At 37.0% G+C, this 13,178-nt stretch overlaps 1 protein-coding gene across 1 annotated transcript in view; it reads left to right on the top strand.

Moving 5' to 3' along the window:
- The window catches only part of ash1 (histone-lysine N-methyltransferase ash1), a 272,719-nt gene that overhangs the window by 180,631 nt on the left and 78,910 nt on the right, over window positions 1-13,178 (top strand). Inside the window, exons 10-11 of the mRNA XM_067137046.2 lie at window positions 2,062-2,397; window positions 10,179-10,439. Coding sequence (XP_066993147.2) covers window positions 2,062-2,397; window positions 10,179-10,439 — 597 coding nt within the window. The remainder of the gene's footprint in view (window positions 1-2,061; window positions 2,398-10,178; window positions 10,440-13,178) is intronic.

The following is a 13,178-nucleotide window of genomic DNA, read 5'->3' as shown; positions in this document are numbered from 1 at the left end:
ATGTTAAAATCATTGTAAACAAATTTAGAATCTTTGTCCAAAAGAAAATCTGTGTCATAAAAAAAATTCTAAAAACGGCATGTCTGACACTGAAGTTTCAACTCTTTAAAACTTGTGCTTGTATTGACAACTGTCCCAAGCAAGTATATGCTCAAATTTTCTTAACCTTTTAAGTGCTGAGTTACCAGTTGACTGTTTGGTACCTCAGTACTGAGTTTTTTCATTCGTATGTAAAACAATTTGTAGAAGCCTCAATTTTTAACTTAACAGTGGGGTGATTAGCTTAGAATGTTTATAAATGTTGGTTGTTTATAAATGTTGGTTGTTTATAAATCTAAATGCAGATGGAAAATCCTACACTTATCATTAATATTAATTTGAGAGAAAACAAAACTACACTTATGTGCCCATGCGTGCATTATCTTTATACAAAGTAAAGAGCCCAAAATAATAATATTTCCTAAAATTTGTAGGCAACTAATACATGTAACTTCTTAGAAGTATATAAGTTGATATTTTAAAATACTTTCCAAACCTGGAATGTGGTGATAGTTAAATGTATTCTACAGATTGTTTGTGATGCCGAATTGTTCAACTATCTGCACCAACTCCATTGGCACAAAAGTTTCTAAAAAAATCAATGATTTTCGGGTTGTCATCAAACACTACTTGGCCCTCAGAGCCCGTCACAGTTACCTGAAACTCTGGTGAAGAAAAGTAATCCATTCGCCACAAAATTAGCGATAAAATAGCTTTTGTACTCACCGTGTTTTTCTTCTTTCGTTTAGAAGGAGGCTCTGTTTCTCTCTCACATACAATATTATCAGCACTCTCTCTATCACTCTTAATTTCACTTTCAAAATTGCTTAACAATTCCTTAAAATTATTATCTCCATCATCACTTTCTGCTGTGGTTAATAACTGAAAGATTCTGTGATCCAAAATAACATTGGTGCAAGAGCAACTAAATTGTTGTTCCACCATGTTTGTTTACATCACAGATGAACTCTACAGATCTCTACAAAAAGCTCTGTAAGTTACTTCCCGAAGCTATAATCTCTGATCAGTTAGTTCTACATAATGCCCTACAGATGGCAGAACATGTCAGAGATCAAATTCGCACTCAAAAGTGAACCAGGAAACTAAAAAAAAAAATTAAAATTCTCGCGGACCATCTATACACGGGCGTAGCACTGGTGGACAGGCCGCGTCAGCCCGTCTGTAGGCAGGCGTAGCACTCAATCGGGTTAACAAGAGAATCCACTTCAGTGTCAGACGTGCTGTTTTTAGAATTTTATGACGCAAATTTTCTTTTGGACAAACATTTTAAATTTGTTTACAATGATTTTAACATGTGTTGTATATGTTATGTCTCAATATCATATTTTATAACTACCATTTCTTAGTGTTATTACCTTAAGAAATCACACTTCAATTTTTATAAATTATAAATGTCAATGTCCTGTAAATAATGCTTGTTTTAAGATTAAATAAGGCTGATGATGCCCAATAAAAGAAGGGCAGAACATGTGCCCTTAAAATTTAGAATTTCTATTTTTATTTAACCACATAACGTGATATTAATTGTACTGAATAGGTGGGTTAATAAATATACTCTATTCAACCAGCCTTAATATTCTATTGATTGTACGTACAATTTTTTAAGACCATTGTGTCGTTACATTGTTTATATTCAATACATTTGTGTAATTTGCTTCATGGCTGATGATGACCTACGATTTAGGTCGAAATTAGTCCTTGAATGTTAATATAAATGTATATCATTTATAATTTGTATTGAAAAGGTGGACATTAAATATAAAATATTTAACTATTATTGTCAATTCACTTTCCTATGTTGTAAATATATGATATTTCATGTAGGTGAATGATGTTTCTTATTTTCTTTCACAGCAGCATTTTTTTTTTCTCACTAGATTGATACAGTAAACTGTAGTTTGTTTTGAATATTGCCACTATATTTGATATCGAAAAGTTCAATCTGCTGGTGAAATTTTACTGTTGTGATACTAAATCTAATATATCTGTTTTCTTTCCCAGATGAACGAACAGAAATGCTTTGTGCTCCGTTTCTGACTCTGCCCTCTAAACGTAAGTTGCCTGAATATTACCAACGGATAAGTGAACCAATAGACTTGGGTACTTTAGAACAGAATATTGTTACTGGATATTATCGGACAGTGGAGTCTTTTGACCAGGACATGAATCGTCTCTTTGCAAACAATGTACGTTTCTTTGGAAGAACATCTGAACTTGGTATCACAGCAGCACGTTTGAGGAAAGTGTATAATGAAGCCAAGCTAGCTTTCTTACCACAACTGGAAGAGATCCTTGGAGAAAGTCCTCCAGCTTCTTTTATTCCAGAGCGCGATCCAGGTTGGTGTTTTCATATTTGTTATGTATCTTATTTACTTGTTTGTAGGTCATTGCTCCCTAAATTAGCCTAATGTTAGAAAATGGACTGTTTGAAGATGATAATTTGTCCACTACCCAAACAAATATTCAAATTAGTGTGTCACAAAGATTGTATGTAGAAAATGATACTTTAGTGATTTGATTGAAGTATGTACTGTAATAGCATCCTCTGAAGTGAAAGTGTTGTATTTTGAAATCTAGCCGACCACTTGTCTGCATTAACCTTTAGAATGCCAAACGACATATCATTATTTGGTACTTATGCGTAAAGTGCCAGCAACAATATATCGTTGTTTGAACAGTGCACCTTGCTATCTGCATTTAGCACAATTATGAATGGCAGATATCTTATGTTTTGTTTTCATAGAGTAAAGAACATAGTTTCTAATTTTATCACTACACTGCTTAATGAATGGCAGATATCTTATGTTTTGTTTTCATAGAGTAAAGAACATAGTTTCTAATTTTATCACTACACTGCTTATTTGTTCATTTATTTACACACATTGGATTTCAGAATTTCATGTATTTCTCTGGTCATGTGACGATTGGCAGTTACATAACGGTAATTACCTACATAACTACCGAACAGATACTTTTCAAATTTTCTGTGTTTGTTGACTTGGATGGCTGCATTGCTGAGGGATTGCCACATTTTGTCTGAGATTTTAATTTTGAATTACTTTTATTACTATTTTGGAAATTTTGATCTTTTCTTTTCATTGTGTTCAGAAAATATCTTTAAAAAATATGTTTTGAAGTTTAACAATATTGTAATCTTTACACATTGCTTTTACATTGCACCGACACAGATAGGTCTTAATGGCGATAATGGGACAGGAAAAGCTAGGTGTGGGGAGGAAGTAGCCGTGGCCTTAATTAAGGTACAGCCCTAGCATTTGCCAGATGTGACAATGGGAAACCAGGGAAAACCATCTTCAGGGCTGCCGTCGGTGGGGTTCGAACCCAGTATCTCCCTAATACTGGCCGCACTTAAGCGACTGCAGCTATCAAGGTTGGTGGTATTGTAATCATTGTCGGTAGTAAGTACATACCATCCTCAACATTTGCTGCAAGTTTAAAGACAAAATATTTAAAATTATAAGTTATATGGCCCTATTATCCTTGTTGAGCGGATTACATTTTTGCTTGTGAGCGTGATTGATTTTCGTGAATTTATTTGCATTGTTGATTTTCGTGAATTTATTTGCATTGTTAACACACGCGAACATTCCAAAAAACTAAGTAGTTGAGCATATATAAATCATTTGTACATAATTTCATCAGAATAGATTGCAGGTTGCCATTTATTCTTGAAGAAATAAATACTCAGCTACCTGTTTTCATGAAAATGTGACACAAGTTAGACCACATGGTAGTTTTGACTCGTCACAACACAATATTTTGTAATGGTTATAGTGTCTTCCATGCCAGTTTTTGACTTTGGGTGGGCTTGTGACGTCATTGATATGGCCTGTCTGTTTTCTCTTAAACTGTACCACTCATAAGTGTAGTGCAAGGCCAGCCCCCCTCTGCATCCCTTTGTAGCGGTGGCGCAAAATCGAATGGAAATTGCAAGGTGATTAATGTGGAGTTTTTATTTTATATGTGAGGTCTCTAGATGTATTTAGATCCCGCACCATTCTGGAACGTTTGGTCTTCCGATATAAAGATGGCAGACGGACATGAGCCAGCTCAGTCTGAGAATGATACTGTTTAGTCGGAGTGATAGTGCTGAGGAGCACTGGGTGCTTTTGAGAGTAATGCTGACGGTGGGTACGAGTAGTCCAGCTAAGCGGCAAGGGAGAACACAGCAGAGGAACGATGTGGGACCTTGAAGAATGAAGACTATCCTGTGTATGAATGTAAGACTGTGTTTTGCACGTGCGAACTGTGTATTGTGCGGCTGCCTTCGAAATGCAGTGTACAGTGAACTGCCCTAGGTTACAAGTGCATGTGTATGTGAACTGTGTAACGTACTGTTTAGCCTGTAAGTATTAGTCTGTATTACTAGTGTGAGTGAACGGAGAGAATAAGAGAGAGCGCTAACTAGTGTGCTGTGTACTTTTGTAAGTGGTGGTTATTAGAACAAATAAATCGTAGTGTAGAACCTACCATTTGATATGTTTATTTTACATCCACAAAACTTGGATGTAATTCATTCCCGTGCCTACTTCATAATTCATTATCACTAATACTCATCATCATCATCATCATCATCATCATCATTTCCCTTTATCCAGCTGTAGCCGGCTAGGGGTAAATATGGTTCCTCTCCATTTTCTTCGGTCTTTCCACCGCTCCTCCCCCAACACTGTGTCCCAGTCCAGGTTTCTTTCTATAATACTGCATTGGATTGTATCCTTCCATCTCAATCGTGGTCGTCCACGGCCTCTCCTTATTTGCATTTGCATCACCTTTTTTGGCATTCTTTCGTCACTCATTCGCTTTATGTGCCCAAACCATCCTAGTCGGCTCTAAAATTCTGGATAAAGACTTGTAATGCTTTGCTAAGGTTAAATAGGGACTTGCAAAATTCTGCTAATCGACCTGCCTTTCTTGGCACATTCTCAGAATGAAAGCGTGGCACTAAGAGGGTTAAGCAAGCAATTTTGTTTGATATTGGAATGAACCAGCTTTCAGTTTCATATACTCTAACAATAGGAGAGGTAAAAGTTGATGAAAGTTTGTGTATACAGCATTTTCAGGGGGAATGGGGTGAAATATTTCAGGAATTATAGAAATTGCATTATTATTTTTAATTTTATTAAAGCCTAGCAGAAGAACCCGTTCTTCGTACGGGTTATCAGAAACTAGCTTTAGTTACTCATACTATCGGTGCGACTGACTTCATTAGATATTTATATCACTGGTGTACTTACTTAAGTACATATAAATTATTTGTCATGTTGGAATTACAGTGTATCTTCTTCTTCTTTTCTTCGTGGGGGCCTCTAAATATTAGTTCCTAATCAGCGTCGACCTCTAAGATCTTTTGCTACCATGTTTTTTTCCTTCATTCCCACCTAGATATACCTGCTCCCTTCACAAAGCTGCAGGTTTAGTGTAATTATACTTCCGCTAGATAGTACCACAAATGTAAATATTATTGAATGTATTTGTTTGATCCGACATTTCGTAACTATTACAAATGATCAAGGAAATACGCGATGCATAAAAGAAACTACTATAATTATCGAGAATTATAATTCTCAGGGCTTGTCATGCATGTCGCACATCATATAATGAATCTGAGTATAAATGTTGACAGTATATAGGTTGTTTTCATAGTTACATTGATCATAAAAGTGGACCAAAATATCGGCACTGATAACATCAATGATCCTACTACTCCATGATTTGATAGAAAATAGTTTAAACTATAGGTAACAGACTCTGCAAAATGCTGAAACCTAAGCCAGTACGTAAAAACGGAGGCCCGTCGGCAACCGCTGGTCGCTGTACAACGGATATCTCCAGGGCTATTATTTTTATACTTCACTCCCTTTCCAACCCCGCCCAAAGGAGTGCTATGAGCGTCGTACACAACAGTTTATTTTTTCCAGATAGTAAGTCATATGTGTATCAATTTTGGGGTGCAGCTATGCCCAAACGTACATGCATAATCTAGCTGCTGTAGAATCCTTGAGCTGATGTTGCCATGGTTGCGGCCTTTCTTTTGTTTATCCGATTCCTAGAGCAGGGGTAGTGTGGTTCCAATATCTCCATAACTGTTGGTTTTAGGGCCTTAAAACATGGTTTTCAGGCCTGAAGGGTTTACCGAGTTTTGTTCTTTGCGTCAAGGGGCATAAAATGAGCTTTGTTTCGTCCTTGTACGACAAATTGAAATAATAAATATGGTAGTTCAACCTATTCAATACAAGTAAATAAGTAAATAAGAGATGTTTTTTCACGTCAACTGCTCTAAAAATCTTCAAGATCATAATTACGTATTCAATTATATTGAATCGTATTATATATATATATATAGATCTTCATATTTGGATTGTGTTGTGACTTTGTGCCTGATGTTGTATGCAGTCTGGCTCATTTAACTGTTCTCTGCTTTTCGTGAACATTGTGAGACAGTGCCAAACATTGCGTGTGCCGTGCTGATGCTCGGAAGATTACGTATTACTTCTTTTAATTGACTTACATTCCACTTTGTCTGAATTTTACAGTGCCTACCCCCGTCATTTTTATATCGCCTCTTCAACTGATATTGTGTGGACTTGACCGTTAATCTCTTTCTTATGCATTGTTTTTCGAGTTATAATCGGCTGATGATGACCCAGACTGGAGTCGAAACCGGTACCATTTCCACTTTTAATTAAATAAGAATGTAATCTCTGCATCTCTTATTTACTTGTATTGAATAGGTTGAACTACCATATTTATTATTTCAATTTAACTTGTACGACAAATTCGATTTCACCTATATTAGCCTATTATTTTTGTATGTCCCCCCCGTCTCCCCCCTCGAATTGTTTTGAAAATAAAATCAGCCCATGTTACTCACTGGCAATGTGGCTTTCTATAGGTGAAATGTTTTTTAAAATCAGTTCAGTAGTTTTTGAGTCTATCCGTTACAAACAAATATACACATTTTTCCTCTTTATAATATTAAGTATATAAGTATAGGTTACATCCCTACACATACAGTTGCCATCAGGAAGGATATCCAGCCGTAAAACAGGGTCAAATCCACATGTGCAACACAGTTCGCACCCGCAACCCCACAGGTGTGGGTAAAGCGATAGAAGAATAAGATACTCATTTTAAAAATTCACTCGCTTTTTAATTCTTTTCACCCTCTTAAGTTGATTTTCCAAAAAGAGTGTGTTCATTTTCAAAGGAGATTCCAAGTACCAATTTTAAAGTCTGTAACATCTTAATTTTTTGAGATATATGTAATATGTATCCTCATATAAATAATTCAACTCCTTCCTCACTTCTTTTCAACCCCCTCCCCCTCCCCCTCCCCCTCCCCCTCCCCCTCCCCCCTTAAGTGGATTTTCTGAAAATGAATATTTGTGTTCTTTTATATTTAAAGGGTATTCCAAATATCAATTTTCATGTCTGTAACATGTTAGGTTTTTGTAATTTATTGTAGATAATTTCGCTGCTGTAGAATCCTGGAGCTGACGTTGCCACGGTTATGGCAGTTCATTACTTTATCCGATTCCTAGAGCAGGGGTAGTGTGGTCCCAATATCTCCGTAACGGTTGATTTTAGGGCCTTGAAACATGGTTTTCGGGCCCTTAGGGCTTACCAAGTTTTGATCTTTGTGTCAAGAGGATTAAATTGAGTTTTGTCTCGTCCTTATACGACAAATTCGATATTTTGCCTAAATTAGCCTATTATTTTAAATCTCTCCCCTATGCCCCCACCTCGAATTGTTTTGAAAATAAAATACAGGTAATGTAACTTTCTATAGGTGAAGTAATTTTTAAAATCGGTTCAGTTTTTTTGAGCCTATTCGTTACAAACAAATTTTTCCTCTTTATAATATTAGTATAGAAAAAGGAAGCAAGACTCATAATTGTCATTGTTTCTTCAGAAAGTATACAGGTTATTTCAGAGTGGATGAATGTTATGCTGGATATCCTATTGCTGCCACAGTTCTTGTGTTAAGAAATCTTGTACAGAAAAATAATTCTTAGAAGGCAACGAACAAAATGCGAGAGAAAATGGTATGAAGACTTCTAAAATAATTTACAGAACTTGTTTTTAAAAACCATTTCTAGTTAACTTTTAAAATAGTTTTGTCTCCTTTGAAGTACCCCCTTCTGTTACGAGACTACACCCACTGCATTTGTCTGGGAACCGTTTGAAGATCACAGGTATGTACAGCTAGGAAGCAGTTTGGAGATGAATTAGGAGGATTCTGCGAGTAGTTTCCAAGTACCTTAACATCATTGAGCAGAAAAGCAGAATCATATTATTGTCCTAAGCATTAAAATTCCATTTCGGTGCAGAATTGATTACTTCATCTGATGGAAATGTTACTGTTGAAATTATAACTTTTAGAAGTGTTCTGCATTAGACATGCATATTATCAAGAGTTCACTGTATATACTGAAATATAAAATGTGTTTGGCAATAATGCACACACTTGTAATGGTGCATACAGTAGAGTCTCGCTCAACCGACCTTCGTTTATGCGAGATTCCGTGTTATCCGACACTAGTAGGCTTAATTTGAACTTTAGGTGGAGGCAATTCTGGGACACCCGGCGTGGAGAGTGCAACCGTGGGACAAGCACTTGCAGTCATGCGGTAGGACCGGGTTTTTCTCAAGGACAGTTGCAGCGAGTTTTCAGTCATTGTTCAGTGTAGTATTGGTTGGGTGCGGATGTTATAGTTTTCATATCCTCTGTGAGTATGGCCATTAAACGGAAGAGCGTGATTGTTTCTCTGGAAGACAAGTTGAGTGGGTTAAAAAGACTGGACAAAGGGGAAACTCTTCAAAAATCGCTTCAGATTATGGTGTTGGACGTGTTACAGTGGGAGACTGGAAACGTAAGAGGGAAGAAATTGAAAAGTGGTGCTCTACCCGAGCAACAAGTGATGCATTGAAAATTAGAAAAACAATGAAGAATGTGAGTACGAAAAAGTAAGTGAAGCACTATTTCGTTGGTTCACTCAAAACCAGCTGGCTACAGGTGTAGTAAACAAGGAGTTACTGTTCTTGCCTGTAGTAATATTACTGGGAACTTAAAAGCAAAATTGCCTATGATCAGTAAAGCAATGAAGCCTAAAAAACATTTCTGTTAATGTTCCTGTTCATGTTCATCTTCCTCCCTCCTAACGTGACGTTATTATGCCACCAATGGACCAAGATGTTCTGGAAACATTGAAGAGGAAATATCGGCGGAAACTCCTTTCATCCCTGATTGATAAAGAGGACAATGGCAACGACATTATAGAAAATTTAAAACGAAACAACATGAAAGACGTGACATACTGGATAGCGCAGTCTTGGAAAGAAGTTGAAACAACGACATTAGAAAGTCTTAGAATATACTGTTGAGTGAGGTTCAACATCGAGAGAAGGTGGTACATGAAGACATGGAAAACATTGTTCCCTTACTGAACTGCATTCCTGGCTGTGAGGATGCAACGACTCAAGATGTAAGTGGTGTGCACGAGATCAGCTGTTTGAACTAAGTGACCCTGATATTATTGGTTTTGTGAATGCTAACGAAAATGAGGATGATGAAGAAGAACGAGGCATTGCAGAACAAAAGGAGAAAACGATGACTCACAGTGGAGGATTGTCGTCGATGGTGGGATCTCGCACCAAGAAAACGTCAATCAGCAGACAAGCAGACATTGTTGAAAAGTTTCTTTTCGTAAGACATTTGGAATGTTTTCGTTCAATACTGCAACTACTGTACAATCGAAATGATAAAATGATAAGTCAATAAATAGAGTACCGTAAAACATAGTAATACAGTATAGCCTTCCTGTTTCTTTTAATTCATTTTCAAAGTTATTCTGTATTATCCGACATTTTCGGTGATCCGACACACTCCAGGTCCCGTTTAGGTCGGATAATCGAGACTCTACTGTATTTAAATAATGTATTAGTTTCCTGTATGATGTTATTATTCTTAGCCTTAGGATAAATTGTTACAGTATGCTGTTTGTAATTTTTAGTGTTTGATATAATGTTTTATGATATTGGTTGTGGTATATGTATTAACCTTATAGATTGTAGTGAAGTAGTATTATTTTCAGGAGGCGAAGAAGAAGATGTGATCCGCTGTATATGTGGTTTGTACAAAGATGAAGGAATGATGATCCAGTGTGAACGTTGTTTGGTATGGCAACACTGTGATTGTGTACGTGCTGATGAAGGTGTTGAACATTACTTGTGCGAGCAGTGCAGTCCACGACCTGTTGATTTAGAGATTATCATGTCTCCACAGCCTCCTTATGCCACACCTGGTCTCACATACTATATAACATTGTTGCGGGGCTCTTTGCAGCTGCGCCAAGGTAAGGTAATACTGTAGCAAGGCAATTTCTTTTGATTATTGTCATTTATTTACTTACCTTCTGTTGAGTTGTTATATTTCTCTCAAACATAAATTGTAACAATATTTAAGTATTTAACAATATGAAACAAATATGAAAATAGACCCAAAAAAAGCTAATGCATTTTGGAAAAGGAAATGTTCGAAACAAAATTGTCTACTTTAAGTAAGTAGATGATTTCTTATGTAAAATGATGATCACTGGAGTATACAGTTTCTTTCAACTTTGACATGCTGATTGTAGCATAACCTACATTTATTTTTCCTGTTTATTTTAACTTAATTAATAGTGTAATGTGATGGTGCAGATGAGGATGAAGTTGACAAGTACTAAGTGTCATAGTAGTCAGGGTCAACAGCAGGGATTGGATAATGCTAATGGGCAATTTCAATGCAAGAGTGAGAAATAGAACTGAAGGTAGTGGGTCAATGTGGGAAAGATATAGGTGCTATTGGGAATGGGAAGCGTTTACTGGACCTACGTGCTAGTGTGAGATTAGCAGTTATAAATACATTCTTCAAATATAAGGTTATTAACTGCTACATATGGGAGGGTACGGGCACCAGATCCATAATAGACTATGTTATAACCAACTTACAATTAAGGAAATTTGTTGGGAATCTGTGGGTATTCCGGGGATGTTTTGATGATAAAAACCACTTTTTTTTTCTTTCGTGTGGCTATTTCTAGCCGGCTGCAGTCCTTGTAAGGCAGACCCTCCGATGAGGGTGGGCGGCATCTGCCATGTGTAGGTAACTGCGTGTTATTGTGGTGGAGGATAGTGTTTTGTGTGGTGTGTGAGTTGCAGGGATGTTGGGGGCAGCGCAAACACCCAGCCCCCGGGCCATTCGAAATAACCAATGAAGGTTAAAATCCCCAACCCGACCGGGAATCGAACCCAGGACCCTCTGAACAGAAGGCCAGAACGCTGACCATTCAGCCAATGAGTCGGACATAAAAACCACTATCTGATCTGTTGTGAACTAAGTATCTCCTAGCCGAGGGTAGAGAAAGTGAAATGTGTCTGCGTGCGAGTAGGGGTAGATCTCCAGGAGGAGGAAATTAGACAGACCTACTTGGATATCATCAGTGAAAAGTTCCAAGCAATAGACAGTAAGAAGGTTCAGGACAATGGGTGGCATACTGGGATGCTGTAGTAGAAGAAGAAACGGAATGCTTGGAAACAACTGTGTGAAAAGATGGTTGGCGGGGGGGAGAACATCTTGCTGGAATGATGAAGTGAGAGCAGCTTGTAAATGTAAAAGGAATGCGTATCAGAAATAGTTCCAAACAAGGACTGATGCAGACAGGGAGTTGTACCTAGATAAAAGAAACTGAGTGAAACAAATAATTGTTGAATCCAAGAGGAAGTCATGAGAAGATTTTGGTAATAACTTTGGAAAGGCGAGGTCAGACAGCAGAGTAACCTTTCTGCACAGTAGTAAAAAATTTTAGAAAAAGAGGGTTGAATGCTCGTTTGGGTAAATCATGTGAACTCATAATAGATCCCAGGGAATCTCTGAACAGGTGAAGGGAATATTTGAAAATATTCTCAACGAAAAAGGAAATCTTTCTGATGACGTCACAAAGAACCGAGCTCATGGGGTAGAGGAGAATGGTATTGGTGAAATTAAGCTTGACGAAGTGGAAAGGATGGTAAATAAACTCCAGTCATAAAGTAGCAGGAATAGATGAAATTAGACCTGAAATGGTGAAATATAGAGTGAAGGCAGGGACAAAATTGCTTCATAGAGTAATAAGATTAGCACATTTATCAATTTGAGTTCTTACTTTTTTCACAGACGTGACATGTCATGAATAACAGTAATACACGAAACTAAAATGAGAAAAACAATGTAATTTTGAATGATAGATAAAACTGTAATCGCCGCACACAACAAAGAGGTAGCATACGTCCACTCACATTGAAACGAAATCACACGATGGCTTGGCGCTTCGAGCAGAAGCCTTGACGCCAGGAGACTCATAGGCGTGGTTAGGCCTATGTAGTGTGGTTGCGCGTAAATAATCTGCGTACTTCAGTCCAGCCTACATGAATCTTTCTCCAGCCGAGAGACTTCCTCAAGCCTAGAAACTCCACGCATAGCACATCCATTCTTACGTAATGGATTGCTGTTCCATGCTGCTTTAAATTACAACGAACATTTGCGTATACTTTACAAAGGTGAAAAATGAGAGTATCCTCCTAATTCAATAGATCATACATTCCATCATTAGACGGAGTAAACAAATTCAAACATGTTTCGACTCGTATGAGCCATCTTCAGTGAAAAATGAGGGGGGTTGAAATAATTTACATAATACGTATAAGTTAAAAAATGCCAAAAAATATAATGAAGGAGCAAATGAAAAAACAAACAAAAGAGAGCCTAGATGGAAACAAAATTAGCACAAATATACAATATTTACATCGATATACGGAGCAAAAAACAACTCACTGCGACAAAATTCCGTGAAACAGGTGTTAATTTAAAATAATAATTGAAACTAAAAACTGTGTTAACCTAAGAAACAAAGGAATGAAAAACAAATGATACAGATGGAAATGAACAAAAGTAGCACATGGTGAGGTTGTGGACCTCATAGTTTACAAAATATTGGTTTTGTAACAATAACAAAACAGGATGAAATCACTGTCGAAAATCATCCTTGTAGAAACCCATCACATCAAATTGGTTA

Source organism: Anabrus simplex, chromosome 1 (assembly GCF_040414725.1).
Source record: "Anabrus simplex isolate iqAnaSimp1 chromosome 1, ASM4041472v1, whole genome shotgun sequence".
Lineage (NCBI taxonomy): Eukaryota > Metazoa > Arthropoda > Insecta > Orthoptera > Tettigoniidae > Anabrus > Anabrus simplex.
This window is presented reverse-complemented; position numbering and strand designations above follow the sequence as displayed.